Source organism: Coregonus lavaretus, assembly GCF_964263955.1.
Source record: "Coregonus lavaretus genome assembly, chromosome: 28".
Lineage (NCBI taxonomy): Eukaryota > Metazoa > Chordata > Actinopteri > Salmoniformes > Salmonidae > Coregonus > Coregonus lavaretus.
In genome coordinates, this window is record NC_140015.1 from 18,242,515 (window position 1) to 18,257,650 (window position 15,136).

A 15,136-nucleotide genomic window follows, 5' to 3' on the forward strand; every position below is an offset into this window, starting at 1 on the left:
AGAATAGAATGGGGGAGGGAGAGAGAAATAGAGGAGGAACAAGGAAGGAAGAGAGGAAATGGGTGATAGTGATTAGATGAAAGGTCACATGGTTTCAGTAAAAGCCAACCCAGTCTGGGGGGGGTAGTTGGGTGTATGGGGGTTATGTCTGTTAAGTAGCTCAGAGCAGAGGACTTCACTTCTCTGGTGACATTAAAGACAGAAGACCCACTGGGCTCTAATCTGACAGTGTTTTTAAACTGTTTTATAAAAAGGACAAGTCAGGAGCATACACATTCAACACTGACTGTTTCTAGAGTGTTTCAGAATACTCTGGAGTCAGTCTGAGGCACTTTGTCAATCCTTCAATCAATGTCTAAAATGCCCTGATAGCGTTGTCAATTTGGCAACTAACAGCATATCTGAGACTTGGATTAGTACTCTGCTCTGAACACTCAATAAATCAGAAGAGATTACAAGGTGTAGACTGGGTCTGACTCCATATAAGGACTTTTACCCCTCTTCCATTCAAGACATATTTAATTGAGATCCTTGTATGAGACTAGGCCAGTTGGTCCCTTTTATGCGCATGCCCTCCCGCCTACCTGTGGCTCCCTAAAAACTCTGCCTTCATTGAGGGTGTGGAGAATGGGATGGGGGAGGTAAGAATGTCCACACATGGAAGGATTGTAGGCACGCAAAAACAGGACAACTGTCAAAAAGTTGGGGGAAAAACGTGAGTATCGATGCCATTGCAAACTGAAAAAAATTCACCCAAAATATGATTTCAAGTAGATTTCTGGACTGTGGACACCCACTGAGGAAAAAAATATTTGTGAGAGGATGACATAAATAAAAAAGGATCCAACAAGATAAAAAAAGAAGTCCATGTCTGCCTGGGTGACCCACAAACCTTAAAACAGCAGACTGTAAACCGAGAACCCTTAAAATGACCATGTTTTTGCCATAGCCTTCAGTGTGTACAGGCCTGGGATAAGAGTGAAATCGAACCACAAAGCTGCAGCGGACTGGCAGCGGCAACTATTGTCTGAGGACTGGCTTCTGAAATAAAAAAATAGGGTTGGTTACATGTAACATTTTCATTGGGGAGGGAGGGGGAGATACGAAAGGGTTGGGTCATGGAAAAAAGTAGAAAGGAAAAAAGGTAGAATGTGTGTTAACTGGAACACTCGTCCTCTAAAGTAGTGTATCAGGGTGTAGGGAATTAAACCAGACTGCCTCAGAGGAAAGACAATTATTTGGAAAACACAGCGCACAAAATCATAACCGTTGACAGGAAAATTAAAACAAAGATTTGAAGGGGGAAAAAGTCAATTGGGTGTGTTTGCTCTTCACATGAAAGTATTGTGTTATACTTGGATGTGGATTTAGGAAATGAGTATGTGTCAGTAACAGCACCAAAGGAGAAGAGGATAAAGAGAACACTGAAAAGAGACGGCTGAGCGACTGGAGAAGGGAGGGAGGGGAGACAGATGGACGGACACCCCAATGAAGATGACGGTAGATGAGCACCCCCCGTTTTTCACTTACTCCACTTACTTTTGGCCGCGTATTTGTTCTCTTTCCGTGTCTTATTGGCCTTCTTAAGGCAGCTGTCACATACAAAGCTGTGGAGAGGGGAAAATGTAAATGCTTTATTTCATTACTTCAAATAAATCATACATGCATTTGTTATTTATCATAGCTCAGAGGCCTTCAGCTTCACTTCTTTGCCCTCCATCTACTGTATAAGACACTAAGGTTATGTTGGCAGCAATGAATGATGTAAAGTATTGCTGAGGGTCATGATGGTAAACAGGCAACACAACCACAGTAAGATTGAACCTGGAACTGCACCTTGGAATAGCAGCAGTGTGACAGTTATAACAGTCGCATTAACGTAAGATGTACAGAATGTGTATGCAAGTTGGCTCACCCTGCCGGCCATATGGTGTCATTATGCAGGACACAGATTTGGTGCATTTTACGCCCGCAGTCGATACATTCCACAAGCCTGCAGAAAAACAGAAAATAGAGGTGGACAGAGAGTCACAGGTTATTGATACCATGTGTCACATGGAAATTGTCATTATTTTCTCAACAGGAGATTCAACTAGCAGAACATTTCAAACACAAAAGCCATGATGACGACCCAAACAGGTCCTAGAGTAACTGACTAAAAACACACTAAAGATTAAATATTACAGATTGCCAGTTAACAAATATTTGATGCAAGTTGATGCAAATGTACCACATTGAAAACATGGGTTGACACAAAGTACAGATCAAATGTAAAGGAAAAATAAGAAAAGTAGGTACCATTCAGGGTCGAGCGTGTCATTCTTCTTCCGCTGAAACTGATCTTTGCTGATGGACCTGTGAAGAGGTGGGAGAGAGGCCCAGGAGTGTGGGAGGTAAGAACAGACTCAATCCAATCACTGGGCCAGAAATGCAATGTGCTATATTACAGCCATAAAGAAAAGTCACAAGCAATAACTGCAGGCTCAGGCTTCATACAGGCTAGGATTCAGCCATGTCTAAAACATCATCTAACACATCTGGAACATTAGGAGCCCTCAGTATGTTGGGGTTTTAGCTGAAGAGAGAAGAGGCAGAAATCAAGTAAAAGGATGGAGACGGCAGTTGAAGTGAACTGCTGCCTTAAGAGGTAGAGGAGAGAGAAAAGACATGTTATAAAAAGAAGTATACTATTTCACTAAGGGAGAGACTGAGAAGGTATTCCATGATGGGGAGAAAGAGAAGTCCCATTGAAGAGATTTAACATTTCTCAATCCCATTGATAGAGAGCATTTATAAATCAAAGAAACCAAACAATATTTACATGTCATCAAAATGAGCAATAGAAGAACCATGTCAGTATTAAAATGGTGGGGGGTTTAGGACGGGGTGGGGAGGTTGGTACTCACGTCTGAGGCTGAGAGGGATCATCCCCCAGGGACACGCACTCGCCCTGGATTTCGTTGAAACACTTCTCACAGAAGTGGTACCTGTCAGCAAGAAGCCCAAATTGTGGTGAACTACACCGTTCGCCAACCGCACAGCCAATCACAGAGAAGGCACGAGGAAGCAGTCACCAATCAGGGCAGGGCAGGACAGGCCAGGAGAAGAGCAGAGGGCAAGGTCGTCGCCAGGTAGTAGCCAATCATGATGCAGGGTTTTTGTGTGGGCAGGTATTTTGATTTTGCAGTTATATTTTGGAGTGGATGATTGGTCACACCAAAGCAGGCCAATGCAGACATCACAAGCGTTAAAAAAGGAGGGAGAGAAGGGAAGAAAGGGGTAGATGGGGGAAGGGAGGGCAAAATGAATATTAAAAAAGCGTGAAATAAATCGTTACAGGTCAGATGAGGACAATGGAGGGATGAATAGGATGGGAAGAGTGAAGGATGGGGAGAACATAACATCCAACGAGGACAGAGATACAATGCAAAGCACAGATTAGTGTCAGACAGTCAGTGGACAAAAACATCATTAAAGGGATACTCCGAGATTTTGTCAATGAGGACCTTTATTTACTTCCCCAGAGTACGATGAACTCGTGGATAACATTTTTATGTCACTGCGTGCAGTTTTAAGGAAGTTGTTAACTAGCGCTAGCACAATTGCTAACTAGCGTTAGCGCAAAGTAATTGTGCTAATGCTAGTCAGCATTGGCACATGAAACTACCTCTAACTTCCTTCATACTGGACACAGGAGACATACAAATGGTATCCACAAGTGCATCTGCCTCTGGGGAAGTACATAAGGGGCCTCATTGCAAAAATCCCAAAGAATACCTATGAGGTAACACTGTAACGGGGGGGGGGGGGGGGGGGGGCTCAAACACAGTGTGGATGAGGAAAAGCAAGTGGTAGTGCAACATCAACCCATCATCCTTTTGCTCCATTTATAAAGAGGGTCCCTTTCTTGTGTTGGAGAGAGGAATTATCATACATGTAGTGAGGTTGTGAATACTGTGTTGCCCTAACCTACTACACTATGGTGATGCTGTCTTGATGGTCAAATGTATCTGATGGAATGTGTTGAGCCAATCATCTCCACAGCTTTGTTCAATAAAATATTCTGCAGATCAAAGTGTTCACTGCAGCGATATCGTCCTGAGTCTTATTTGAAGTCTTGTGTCCAAAAGGAATGATCTATCCATTTGCCAATTATCAGTTTGATTCAATTACTTACCTGTAATTGATAAATACATTTCTCTATGCATTTTAAGTAGACTAGTGGAAAAGTGTAGATTTCTAAATAATCTCTTAAAACAGGGAACCCACTTTGTAAATGTCAAAAATTAAATTGGTGAACGATGAAGATGAAAATGCTGGCAGGGTGTAACCATTTAAAGCCAAATTAAAACTTCACTCATCTGTGATTGAACAATGCTATATTGCAGATAATATCAGCATGCACAATAACATCACAATAAGACAATCACTCAAGTAGATTTGTGGATTTATAGAAAATATGCAGAAAACATGACTTGTGCAAGTGTGTGTGTGAGAGAGAGAGAGAACCCTTGAGGGTATGAATGACCCTGCTCCTTTCAGTGTCTTGAGTATGTGAGTTTGTTTGTGCCTCTGTACGCCCCTTACCTGTTCTGGTAGCTAAAATAAGTAGCATCGCGCGGGATGGTGCATAACTGTTTCCCATAGCAGCATAGAGTTTGGGGGGAAAACTCAAGCTGCAAACAGAATAAGAGAGGCCATAGTAAGAGATAGATAGATACAGTCTATGTACTGAAAAATACTTATCCAGGAACCGAATTATAATGTTTGTATGACTGTATGTTTCAAACGCAGTGAAAGCTGTGCTGTCTTCAATGACTGATGTTATACACATCCATTCACACACACACACACACACACACACACACACTTCCGCTCACCTTCCTCCCGCAGCAGTAGCCCAGGCCCTGCATGACAGGGTCGATCTCGGCTTCGAACACCTCGGCCAGCTTGGAGCAGTACTTGTAGACGCGGGATGTCTTGCGGTTGTACAGCCAGGCGTTGTTAAACATGAGCCAGATGTCATCCACGTATTGCCAGGGCTCCTGGTACTGTCCCGTGTCCAGCTTACGCTTTATCGTCGACAGGTCTATGGGGTTCTTTACAATGTCAAAGTAGTCCTGAAGGGGACCAAGTCCAGGTGTCAGCGAGGGTAGGGTTCAGCCCGTAAAGGAGGGTGGGGAGAAAAGGGGTGGAAAGGGATTGGTGTGGTCATCGATGCAGGAGGAGGGAAGGTAGAGAAGACCATGTTCGTCATCATCATAGTCATCATAGTTGTTGAAGTAGCAGAAGTTGTGGTGGACATCCAGGTGGAACCAGAGCAGGGGAGAGAAGAGGGTGCAGGGGACAATGTTGATGGCTGCAGAGAGGTTCATGTGCAAACTGAGAGACATGACAGCTTCTCCCCTTCACCACTCAAACTTTGCACCCTTTCTACGTGAATTGGGAACAGGACAAGGAACGACACTGGGGTGGCCAGGCTCGTCCCCTCCAATTCTGCACAAAAATTCAAACTTCTCCTCAATCAGGGCTAAATTAGTACTCTGAAGGAAGACCAACTTTTACATCCAACAGTTATCAGAAATTACAGGATAAAGCACCTGTTGTGCACTGTACATTTGTGTTTGTTTTTCAAGCAGTCAGACGGTTCCAGTGCAACCGCTTTCTCCTCTACAGACTCTGCCTGGAGGAGAGCATTGTCAGGGCATGAGTCAGGGTACAAAGCTGAGGTGAACAGAGCAGTAACAACAGTCAGGCAGAAACAACACACGCTGGTAAACTGGCAGCATGGACATTGGCAACACAGCACAGTCAAAGCCAAGAGCACTGAGACAAAGGGGCAAAGCAGAGACGGGGTCGTCAAAGCTAAGGATCTCTCTCCGTCTCCAGGGAAACACGAACAGGAAATGAGACCCTTCACTTTGACAAACAGAGGACACAACGGCCTGGTGATGCATGAACACATGGCACATAGTATGTTGCATTCCATTCATCTGAGTTCAATTACAACAACTATGAGTGTTGTTTCTATGAGTGTATTGGAAATTGAGGTGTGATAATCCCATTGTGGATAGATATTTTTCCACTAATTGGTCTTTTGACAGATCAGATCAGCTCCTTTGCCGATAATTGGGCAAAAAGTTCAGAATTGGGCTGCCTGTGTACATGCAGCCTCAATGGTCTACAAACAATTATTGTAATTAGTGCCAGACATCATTGCCTGGGTATCTCTTCACGGTGTTCAATTAGAGGTCCGAGATATTTGATTTGATAGCTATTAGCATTATCTGAGACACACTCTACTACTGCATACATGCATTGGCACAACTCTTCACATAACTCACAATCAACTTCAACACAATACGGATTACTGGCGAGGAACTGTCTAGAAAGCATCTACCATGAATAGGCATACAGTGGGGAAAAAAAGTATTTAGTCAGCCACCAATTGTGCAAGTTCTCCCACTTAAAAAGATGAGAGAGGCCTGTAATTTTCATCATAGGTACACGTCAACTATGACAGACAAAATGAGAAAAATAAATCCAGAAAATCACATTGTAGGATTTTTAATGAATTTATTTGCAAATTATGGTGGAAAATAAGTATTTGGTCAATAACAAGTTTCTCAATACTTTGTTATATACCCTTTCTTGGCAATGACACAGGTCAAACGTTTTCTGTAAGTCTTCACAAGGTTTTCACACACTGTTGCTGGTATTTTGGCCCATTCCTCCATGCAGATCTCCTCTAGAGCAGTGATGTTTTGGGGCTGTCGCTGGGCAACACAGACTTTCAACTCCCTCCAAAGATTTTCTATGGGGTTGAGATCTGGAGACTGGCTAGGCCACTCCAGGACCTTGAAATGTTTCTTACGAAGCCACTCCTCCGTTGCCCGGGCGGTGTGTTTGGGATCATTGTCATGCTGAAAGACCCAGCCACGTTTCATCTTCAATGCCCTTGCTGATGGAAGGAGGGTTTCACTCAAAATCTCACGATACATGGCCCCATTCATTCTTTCCTTTACACGGATCAGTCGTCCTGGTCCCTTTGCAGAAAAACAGCCCCAAAGCATGATGTTTCCACCCCCATGCTTCACAGTAGGTATGGTGTTCTTTGGATGCATCTCAGCATTCTTTGTCCTCCAAACACGACGAGTTGAGTTTTTACCAAAAAGTTCTATTTTGGTTTCATCTGACATTCTCCCAATCCTCTTCTGGATCATCCAAATGCACTCTAGCAAACTTCAGACGGGCCTGGACATGTACTGGCTTAAGCAGGGGGGACACGTCTGGCACTGCAGGATTTGAGTCCCTGGCGCCGTAGTGTGTTACTGATGGTAGGCTTTGTTACTTTGGTCCCAGCTCTCTGCAGGTCATTAACTAGGTCCCCCCGTGTGGTTCTGGGATTTTTGCTCACCGTTCTTGTGATCATTTTGACCCCACGGGGTGAGATCTTGCGTGGAGCCCCAGATCGAGGGAGATTATCAGTGGTCTTGTATGTCTTCCATTTCCTAATAATTGCTCCCACAGTTGATTTCTTCAAACCAAGCTGCTTACCTATTGCAGATTCAGTCTTCCCAGCCTAGTGCAGGTCTACAATTTTGTTTCTGGTGTCCTTTGACAGCTCTTTGGTCTTGGCCATAGTGGAGTTTGGAGTGTGACTGTTTGAGGTTGTGGACAGGTGTCTTTTATACTGATAACAAGTTCAAACAGGTGCCATTAATACAGGTAACGAGTGGAGGACAGAGGAGCCTCTTAAAGAAGAAGTTACAGGTCTGTGAGAGCCAGAAATCTTGCTTGTTTGTAGGTGACCAAATACTTATTTTCCACCATAATTTGCAAATAAATTCATAAAAAATCCTACAATGTGATTTTCTGGATTTTTTTTCCTCAATTTGTCTGTCATAGTTGACGTGTACCTATGATGAAAATTACAGGCCTCTCTCATCTTTTTAAGTGGGAGAACTTGCACAATTGGTGGCTGACTAAATACTTTTTTTCCCCCACTGTATGTGTGAGAAAAAATTTGCTAAATCATATCCAAATTAGAATTGTAAAAGCATAAAAAGTCTGGAAGCATAAAAAGATTAAAAGAAAGCAGTTTAAATAATAAAATAAAGTAATGGGCTATGAACATTTTTGGCTAGTAAATTTCCCCTTTAGGGCATGTTACTTGAAATGCAGAACAGTGATGTACCACTGATAAAATGGCTGCTTATTTTAGGCCTTTTGAAGTCTGATGAAATGCAAAAACAAAAGCCGCCATTAAAAAGGCCCAGGGGTCTAACATTCATTAAGTGTTGATCTTAATCAAAACTGACGGGTAGAAACCAATCAAAAAATATTTATTTTAAATTCTAACAGACAGAAAAGGTTTACATTTGCATTTCTCCTAAATGTTACTGACAGATTCATTGATTTCTGTTGACTTGGTTTACAAGCAAAACAAGTTAACTTTTTCTACATAGCATTTTCTTTTTTTTGGTGGTGTAAGAGAATTAGAGAGAAGCAAGCATGAGCTGACACGCAAACACAGGCACACACACACACACACACCTACCCAAGAACCTACAGTAAAAACCAACTGACCTACGTTTGATGTATAGTATACTCTACCTGAGCAGAGATATAACACTCATAAATTCAGGATCGAGAAAACTCTCACTCACACACACACCTTCCAAGTATCGCTACAACTCCCCTAGCCAACAGTCACTCCCTCACACATGTGGTGGTGGTAAGGATGAAGAGAGGGATGAAAGAAAAAGGAAAAGGAAGAAGGAATGAGAGAAAAATGAACTAAAAATAACGGTAAGAACGTTTTTAGAAGGACGCAAAATGGAAGCCAGCGCAGTCCCTTACCAGGTTAGTTTTGTTACTAGTTCGAATACGTACGGGTATTCCCAGTAACTGGGGGTCCACTGGTTGGCGGAAGGGCAGAGACTCAGGGTCTTGGCGGTACAAGGCCTCCAGGGTGGGCATCAGAGCCTGCCGCAGCTCCTCAGGCTTAAAGACTGGAGAGGGAGTGACGGAGGAGAGAGGGAGTGACGGAGGAGAGAGGGAGTGACGGAGGAGAGAGGGAGTGACGGAGGAGAGGAAGTGGGGATATAGGCAGTGCAAGTAGTGGAAAAGGAGGAGCAAGAAAGATGAGAACATGTTTTTTGATTAGGCTGTTTACAGGTGAATATACACTTAGCTTCAAAAAGTCATAGCCTAGATCTATACACCATGGCCGACTTAGGTCCGAAACCAACGTTGAGGAATGCTTGCATGTGAAGATGAGGATAAGGACAGGTACATTACTCCTATGAAGATAAGAGAGGAAAGAGTAGTGTGGGGGGGGGGGGGGCTTACTTTTCCTCTTGTTCTGAGCGCTGGCGGGGGAGCTGTGCGTGCCCGATGCCCCCGACCTCTCCTCTTCGTCTTTGGGCTCAGTCTTCACCTCTGGCTTCCTGTCTCTGTCCTCCATCTTCGGCGTTGCTGCCGATGACGATGTGTCCATAGGCTCACCCTTGCATCCGTCGCCTGAAGGCTTCTCCTTCTTAATCTGAGCGGGGACATGATGTTCAATATCCTATACACATTTCCAGACATCATCCTGAATGTAACAACTCTGTTAGCTGTGTACTAAATAATCTTCACCTCGCTGGCTAGTTAGCACTGTGTCTTTTGCTTTTATAACCCTGCATTTGAAAAACTGGAAGCCTCACCTCAGGTTTCTCCTCTGACTTGATATCTGCCTGTCCCTTGCCCATCTTCCCAGAGGCCTTCCCCTCTCCCTGGTCCTCAGCATCCTCATCGTCCTGCTGTTTCACCTCCATCTTGGGCTCAGCTGGGGCGTCAGACGAGGTCAGCTGGGAGCTAGGGTCCACGCTGCTCACCGAGGCTGGAGTGGAGGCCTGGCCGTCTGCAGTCAGAGAAGACTTCTGAGACAGCTGGGAGGACAGAGAGAGAACAGTTAATGGAAAGGAAATGAACAACAGAGGAACAGCCAAAAAAGCTAGTGAAAAGAGTGAACAGCCAAGGACGTAGACCAACAAGGAACGGAGGGCAGGGGGACAAGAGAATTTGACTAAGGTGTCTGTCCAGGCAATGAGGGAAATCTCAGAGACATGACGTATGGAGGTATAGCCAGAGACCAGGGACAAGCTTAGGAATCCAAAGAACAGCACTTCTGACAACCATGAGGAGTTGAGTTAGTGAGACTATGGGGAACAGTAGGGGGGAAACTACTCACTGGAGTTCGCGGAAGCTGGGTTGGCACATGGGCATTCTGGGTAGGCACAGACTGAGCCTTCCCCATCTGGAGGCCTCCAGAAGCTCCACCACCGATTGTCTGCTGCTGGAGCTGACTGGGCTTCTCCGAGTTCATTCCTTGCCCCATTGGCTGTGACGACGCTAGCTGCTGCTGTGGGAGCGGAGGGACGACCTGGGGCGGGTTGGGCGTGTGAGGCTGGGGGGTTTGCGAGCCTGGCAGACCAGACGGCGTCTGATGAGGGGTTGGCGTGAGGCTGCGTGCCGGGGAGGGGGAGTTCTGTCGAATGGGGGGGCAGTGCGGGTGTGAGTTGGGCTGGGACGAGTTGGAGTTGGGCAGTTGCAGGTTGGAAGGAGGGCCTCCACCTACGCTGCCTGGCCCCATGGAGCACTGGGAGGGCCCTGAACCTGCCGCTGAGCCTGGCTGGGCTGTAGGGCTGCTGACCGGGAGCGAGGGCGGCGTGGGCATCTGGGCCTGCTGGAGAACACCATGGAGGAGATGGTTAGTCTATACCCAACTTCAAATATGACAACTATTTTAGTGTCACCCTTTACTTATATCATTGGTTCCAGTATTTATTTACCTGTGCCACGCCTCCTTGTGGTCCTGGATGGTTCATGCCAACTGGGCCAGCCCCGAGGCCAGGACTGGACCCAGGGAACTGACCAGGAGGGAGGTACTGGTTCTGGAGCTGGGCCACGTTGGATTGCCCCATCCGCGTTTGCACCATACCCATCTGAGTGAGATCGAGCAAGATAAATTATTAACTTTTTGTTCTAATGAGACCATGGTTATTTTCTATAAATCGCTGTGATTGGAATGTTGAAATATAATCAATTTATATCAATATTGAACGCAGTTATTTTCCAACTTCATTTGGACATTGGGAATGAGAGAGGGCTACTAACCTGATTTAGAGGTCCGCCAAGTGGGAGGGGAGGCGTTGACCTCTGACCTAATGACTGCATCCCCATTTGACCAAACTGATTCATCCCTGAGAGAGACGAGAGAGAGCAAAGCAGTAACACCCATTAGCCACCATTATAGGTCCACCATTCAGACTGGTTCGGTTTGTGCCAAGCAGCAAACTGAGCTGAGCATGTATGACTGTAGGAAGAGCTTACCTGCAGGGTTTTGCATCCTGTTCCCCATCTGATTGGGTCCGGTGGGTCGAACCATGGAGGGGTCAGCATGAGAACCATCTGAGAGTGAAGAGAAACACATTAATTAGCTTTGCATCTATGGCTACAGTAACCAGGTTTCATCCAACCATTTCATGCAGATGAATTACCTGACGGCTGACGTATAAAAAAAGTCACAACAGGCCTGATGGAAACAGGACATTTGTCAGTAAAATGTCATAATGTCCCCAAACCAAATACGCTAGACATGGGTGTATAACTGATTATGCGACAATTGCAGTGGAAATATTGATACAATAACCATCATATCGAAGTAAACTTGGAGTCACGCAATTATATGTTACATTGTAGGCCTACCACCACGACGTGGAAAAGCATGACGAGTTTATAGGCAGATTAAATAAGCTATGATGAACTTCACATGGTGGTTAAATGCACGGTGATCATGCACATTTCCGATAAATATTGACGGTAGGCCATTATTTGAATGTTGGTGACATGATGATTGGTGCTTGGCTGCCAATTATCAAATAAAAGGATCTTGTTCTTCTTCATATAATCCACCCTGTCCACTTTATCAGCACACTCTTGTCTAGAGAGCATGCGACAAAACCAGAGTGGGCAAGTTTGCTAATTAGAGTTGAAAATGTGATTGAAACACATTGAACTTCTGTTATTAAATACAGTACATGAGAATTAACCGCAAAAGTCATTTTTATATGCACTCTGTCATTACACAGAGCTTTTATCCGCAACAAGTCCGTTTAAAATCGAATCAACTTTTATTTGTCACGTGCCAAATACAACGGGTGTAGACTTTACAGTGAAATGCTTGCTTATGAGCCCTTCCCAATGATGCAGAGTTTAAAAAACTAACACAAGAGGAATAAAATAAGTTTGATGGAAACACACCTCTGGTTAGAGAATGCTAATTTAGTTTTTATGCAGATTTTTGAATAGTCTTGAAAATCTGTTCCCAATTGGATGGAAATCTAGCTATTGAAGTAAATAGAGCCACGCAATTGGAATCAAGCAGTGGTAATCACACCTAAACTGCATTTATTTTCAGCAAACTTAACATGTGTAAATACTTGTATGAACATAACAAGATTCAACAACTGAGACTTAAACTGAACAAGTTCCACAGACTTGTGACTAACATAAATGGAATAATGTGTCCCTGAACAAAGGGGGGGGGTGTCAAAATCAAAAGTAACAGTCAGTATCTGGTGTTGCCACCAGCTGCATTAGGTACTGCAGTGCATCTCCTCCTCATGGACTGCACCAGATTTGCCAGTTCTTGCTGTGAGAGGTTACCACACTCTTCCACCAAGGCACCTGCAAGTACCCGGACATTTCTGGGGGGAATGGCCCTAGCCCTCACCCTCCGATCCAACAGGTCCCAGACGTGCTCAATGGGATTGAGATCCGGGCTCTTCGCTGGCCATGGCAGAACACTGACATTCCTGTCTTGCAGGAAATCACGCACATAACGAGCAGTATGGCTGGTGGCATTGTCATGCTGGAGGGTCATGTCAGGATGAGACTGCAGGAAGGGTACCACATGAGGGAGGAGGATGTCTTCCCTGTAACGCACAGCGTAGAGATTGCCTGCAATGACAACAAGCTCAGTCCGATGATGCTGTGACACACCGCCCCAGACCATGACGTACCCTCCACCTCCAAATCGATCCCGCTGCACAGTACAGGCCTCGGTGTAACGCTCATTCCTTCGACGATAAACGCAAATCCGACCATCACCCCTGGTGAGACAAAACCGCGACACGTCAGTGAAGAGGACTTTTTGCCAGTCCTGTCTGGTCCAGCGACGGTGGGTTTGTGCCCATAGGTGACGTTGTTGCCGGTGATGTCTGGTGAGGACCTGCCTTACAACAGGCCTACAAGCCCTCAGTCCAGCCTCTCTCAGCCTATTGCGGACAGTCTGAGCACTGATGGAGGGATTGTGCGTTCCTGGTGTAACTCAGGCAGTTGTTGTTGCCATCCTGTACCTGTCCCGCAGGTGTGATGTTCGGATGTGCCGATCCTGTGCAGGTGTTGTTACACGTGGTCTGCCACTGCGAGGACGATCAGCTGTCCGTCCTGTCTCCCTGTAGCGCTGTCTTAGGCATCTCACAGTACGGACATTGCAATTTATTGCCCTGGCCACACCTGCAGTCCTCATGCCTCCTTGCAGCATGCCTAAGGCACGTTCACGCAGATGAGCAGGGACCCTGGGCATCTTTCTTTTGGTGTTTTTCAGAGTCAGTAGAAAGGCCTCTTTAGTGTCCTAAGTTTTCATAACTGTGACCTTAATTGCCTACCGTCTGTAAGCTGTTAGTGTCTTAACGACCGTTCCACAGGTGCATGTTCATTAATTATTTATGGTTCATTGAACAAGCATGGGAAACAGTGTTTAAACCCTTTACAATGAAGATCTGCTAAGTTTATGTTGAAAGAGAGTAGCAATGTTGTCAAATATGTGTGTTTAAAGTGTCTACTCACTGGGCGGCTGTCCGGGGGCCAGAGGCGACTGGCCCATGCCAAGGGGTCCCTGTGGCAGGCCTGAGGGGGGCATGCCGGGTTGTGTGGGCATCATGCCCTGCTTCTGTAACCGCGTCCGCCTCTTCTCCTCCAGTTCCTTCTGGATCTTATAGATCTTCTCAGCCAGGAGGTGGTAGTACTCCGCCTGGTAGCGATACAGGAAATTCAATAAATTCAAATACACCCTCTAGTCCGCCATTATTAGTTGTGGTCAGTTAGTTTAAATCATTGTATTCCATTTCTGGTATACTACTGTAATACCAGCCTTCACCCACAACATTGAGGAGTCAGTTCTCACCCTGCTGTTGGCCGACTCGTACATGTCCCCCTCTACTTTACGAGCGTAGGCCACCAGGTTCTCCATCCGCCGGTCCTTCAGCGCAGCCGGGTCCGGGGTGGGGAAGATGGCCTGCACACTGCTCACCCAGCAGACGGATAAAGAGATACAGAGAGATAAGCCAAAAGACACTGACAGCCTGCCTTGCACCAGACTGTGTGGTGAGGGTGCAGTCCAGAGTCACATATACAGAGTACTCATCTAACAGCAATAGCAGAAGAACACTTTTTCTTTAAAACTGCAATGGCCTACGTGTCCCCTTCTGTGACTCTGGTGCAGTCAGGGCAGACTCACAGCTTGTGGACGAGGTGGTTGCGCAGGTCCTGGGTGATGTCCTCGTGCCAGTTCTTCCTCATGCCGGCGGCTGAGGGAGGGGTCGCCATGGGCATGGAGCCCAGGCTGCCCGCCCCGCTGCCGTCGTTCATCAAACTGAGAGATGAAGAGAGAGGGATGGAGACGACATCATTGAAGTAACTTTGTGAACTTGTGAGTGTGTTGCTGTGTAGAATAATGTTTTGAGTCTTTAGAGATGGCAGGACCATAAAATCAGTATTGAATTCCATGGACAGGATAGTGATTTCAGGGGGAGGGTATGAGTGTGTTGTACCTTTGTACATTCATATTGTTGTGCAGCATGGCGTCTGGTAGCAGGTTGGACTGATTGGGGGGCTGCACCCCCACCCCTCCATTCATCCCCATGGGGTTCCCTCCTACAGGGGCAGATAAAGAGAGGACAGGTTCAAAGCAGTTCCTTTCCTCGGAATCAAAACCATTCACTTTAAAAATGTTATCCTGTTCAATCAATGACTAAACTAAGAAGTCTGCTACACTGCCCCTGGTCGTAGTTAATTTTTCTAGATT

General features: G+C 45.6%; 1 protein-coding gene across 9 annotated transcripts in view; it reads right to left on the reverse strand.

Annotated features, from left to right (window-relative positions):
• LOC311104134 (histone acetyltransferase p300-like) overlaps positions 1–15,136 on the reverse strand; it is a 33,106-nt gene that overhangs the window by 6,221 nt on the left and 11,749 nt on the right. For 2 of the 9 annotated variants that reach the window (XM_084145817.1, XM_084145809.1), the window contains exons 7-23: positions 14,883–14,985; positions 14,570–14,704; positions 14,237–14,354; positions 13,900–14,083; positions 11,380–11,457; positions 11,164–11,249; positions 10,839–10,991; positions 10,238–10,732; positions 9,711–9,935; positions 9,355–9,547; positions 8,863–9,014; positions 4,881–5,120; positions 4,588–4,676; positions 2,907–3,017; positions 2,299–2,355; positions 1,916–1,993; positions 1,531–1,607 (exon numbers count right to left, since the gene is read on the reverse strand). In XM_084145817.1, coding sequence (XP_084001943.1) covers positions 1,531–1,607; positions 1,916–1,993; positions 2,299–2,355; positions 2,907–3,017; positions 4,588–4,676; positions 4,881–5,120; positions 8,863–9,014; positions 9,355–9,547; positions 9,711–9,935; positions 10,238–10,732; positions 10,839–10,991; positions 11,164–11,249; positions 11,380–11,457; positions 13,900–14,083; positions 14,237–14,354; positions 14,570–14,704; positions 14,883–14,985 — 2,574 coding nt within the window. The remainder of the gene's footprint in view (positions 1–1,530; positions 1,608–1,915; positions 1,994–2,298; positions 2,356–2,906; positions 3,018–4,587; positions 4,677–4,880; positions 5,121–8,862; positions 9,015–9,354; positions 9,548–9,710; positions 9,936–10,237; positions 10,733–10,838; positions 10,992–11,163; positions 11,250–11,379; positions 11,458–13,899; positions 14,084–14,236; positions 14,355–14,569; positions 14,705–14,882; positions 14,986–15,136) is intronic. The other 7 variants (XM_084145811.1, XM_084145810.1, XM_084145812.1 and 4 more) reach the window with 6 other exon arrangements.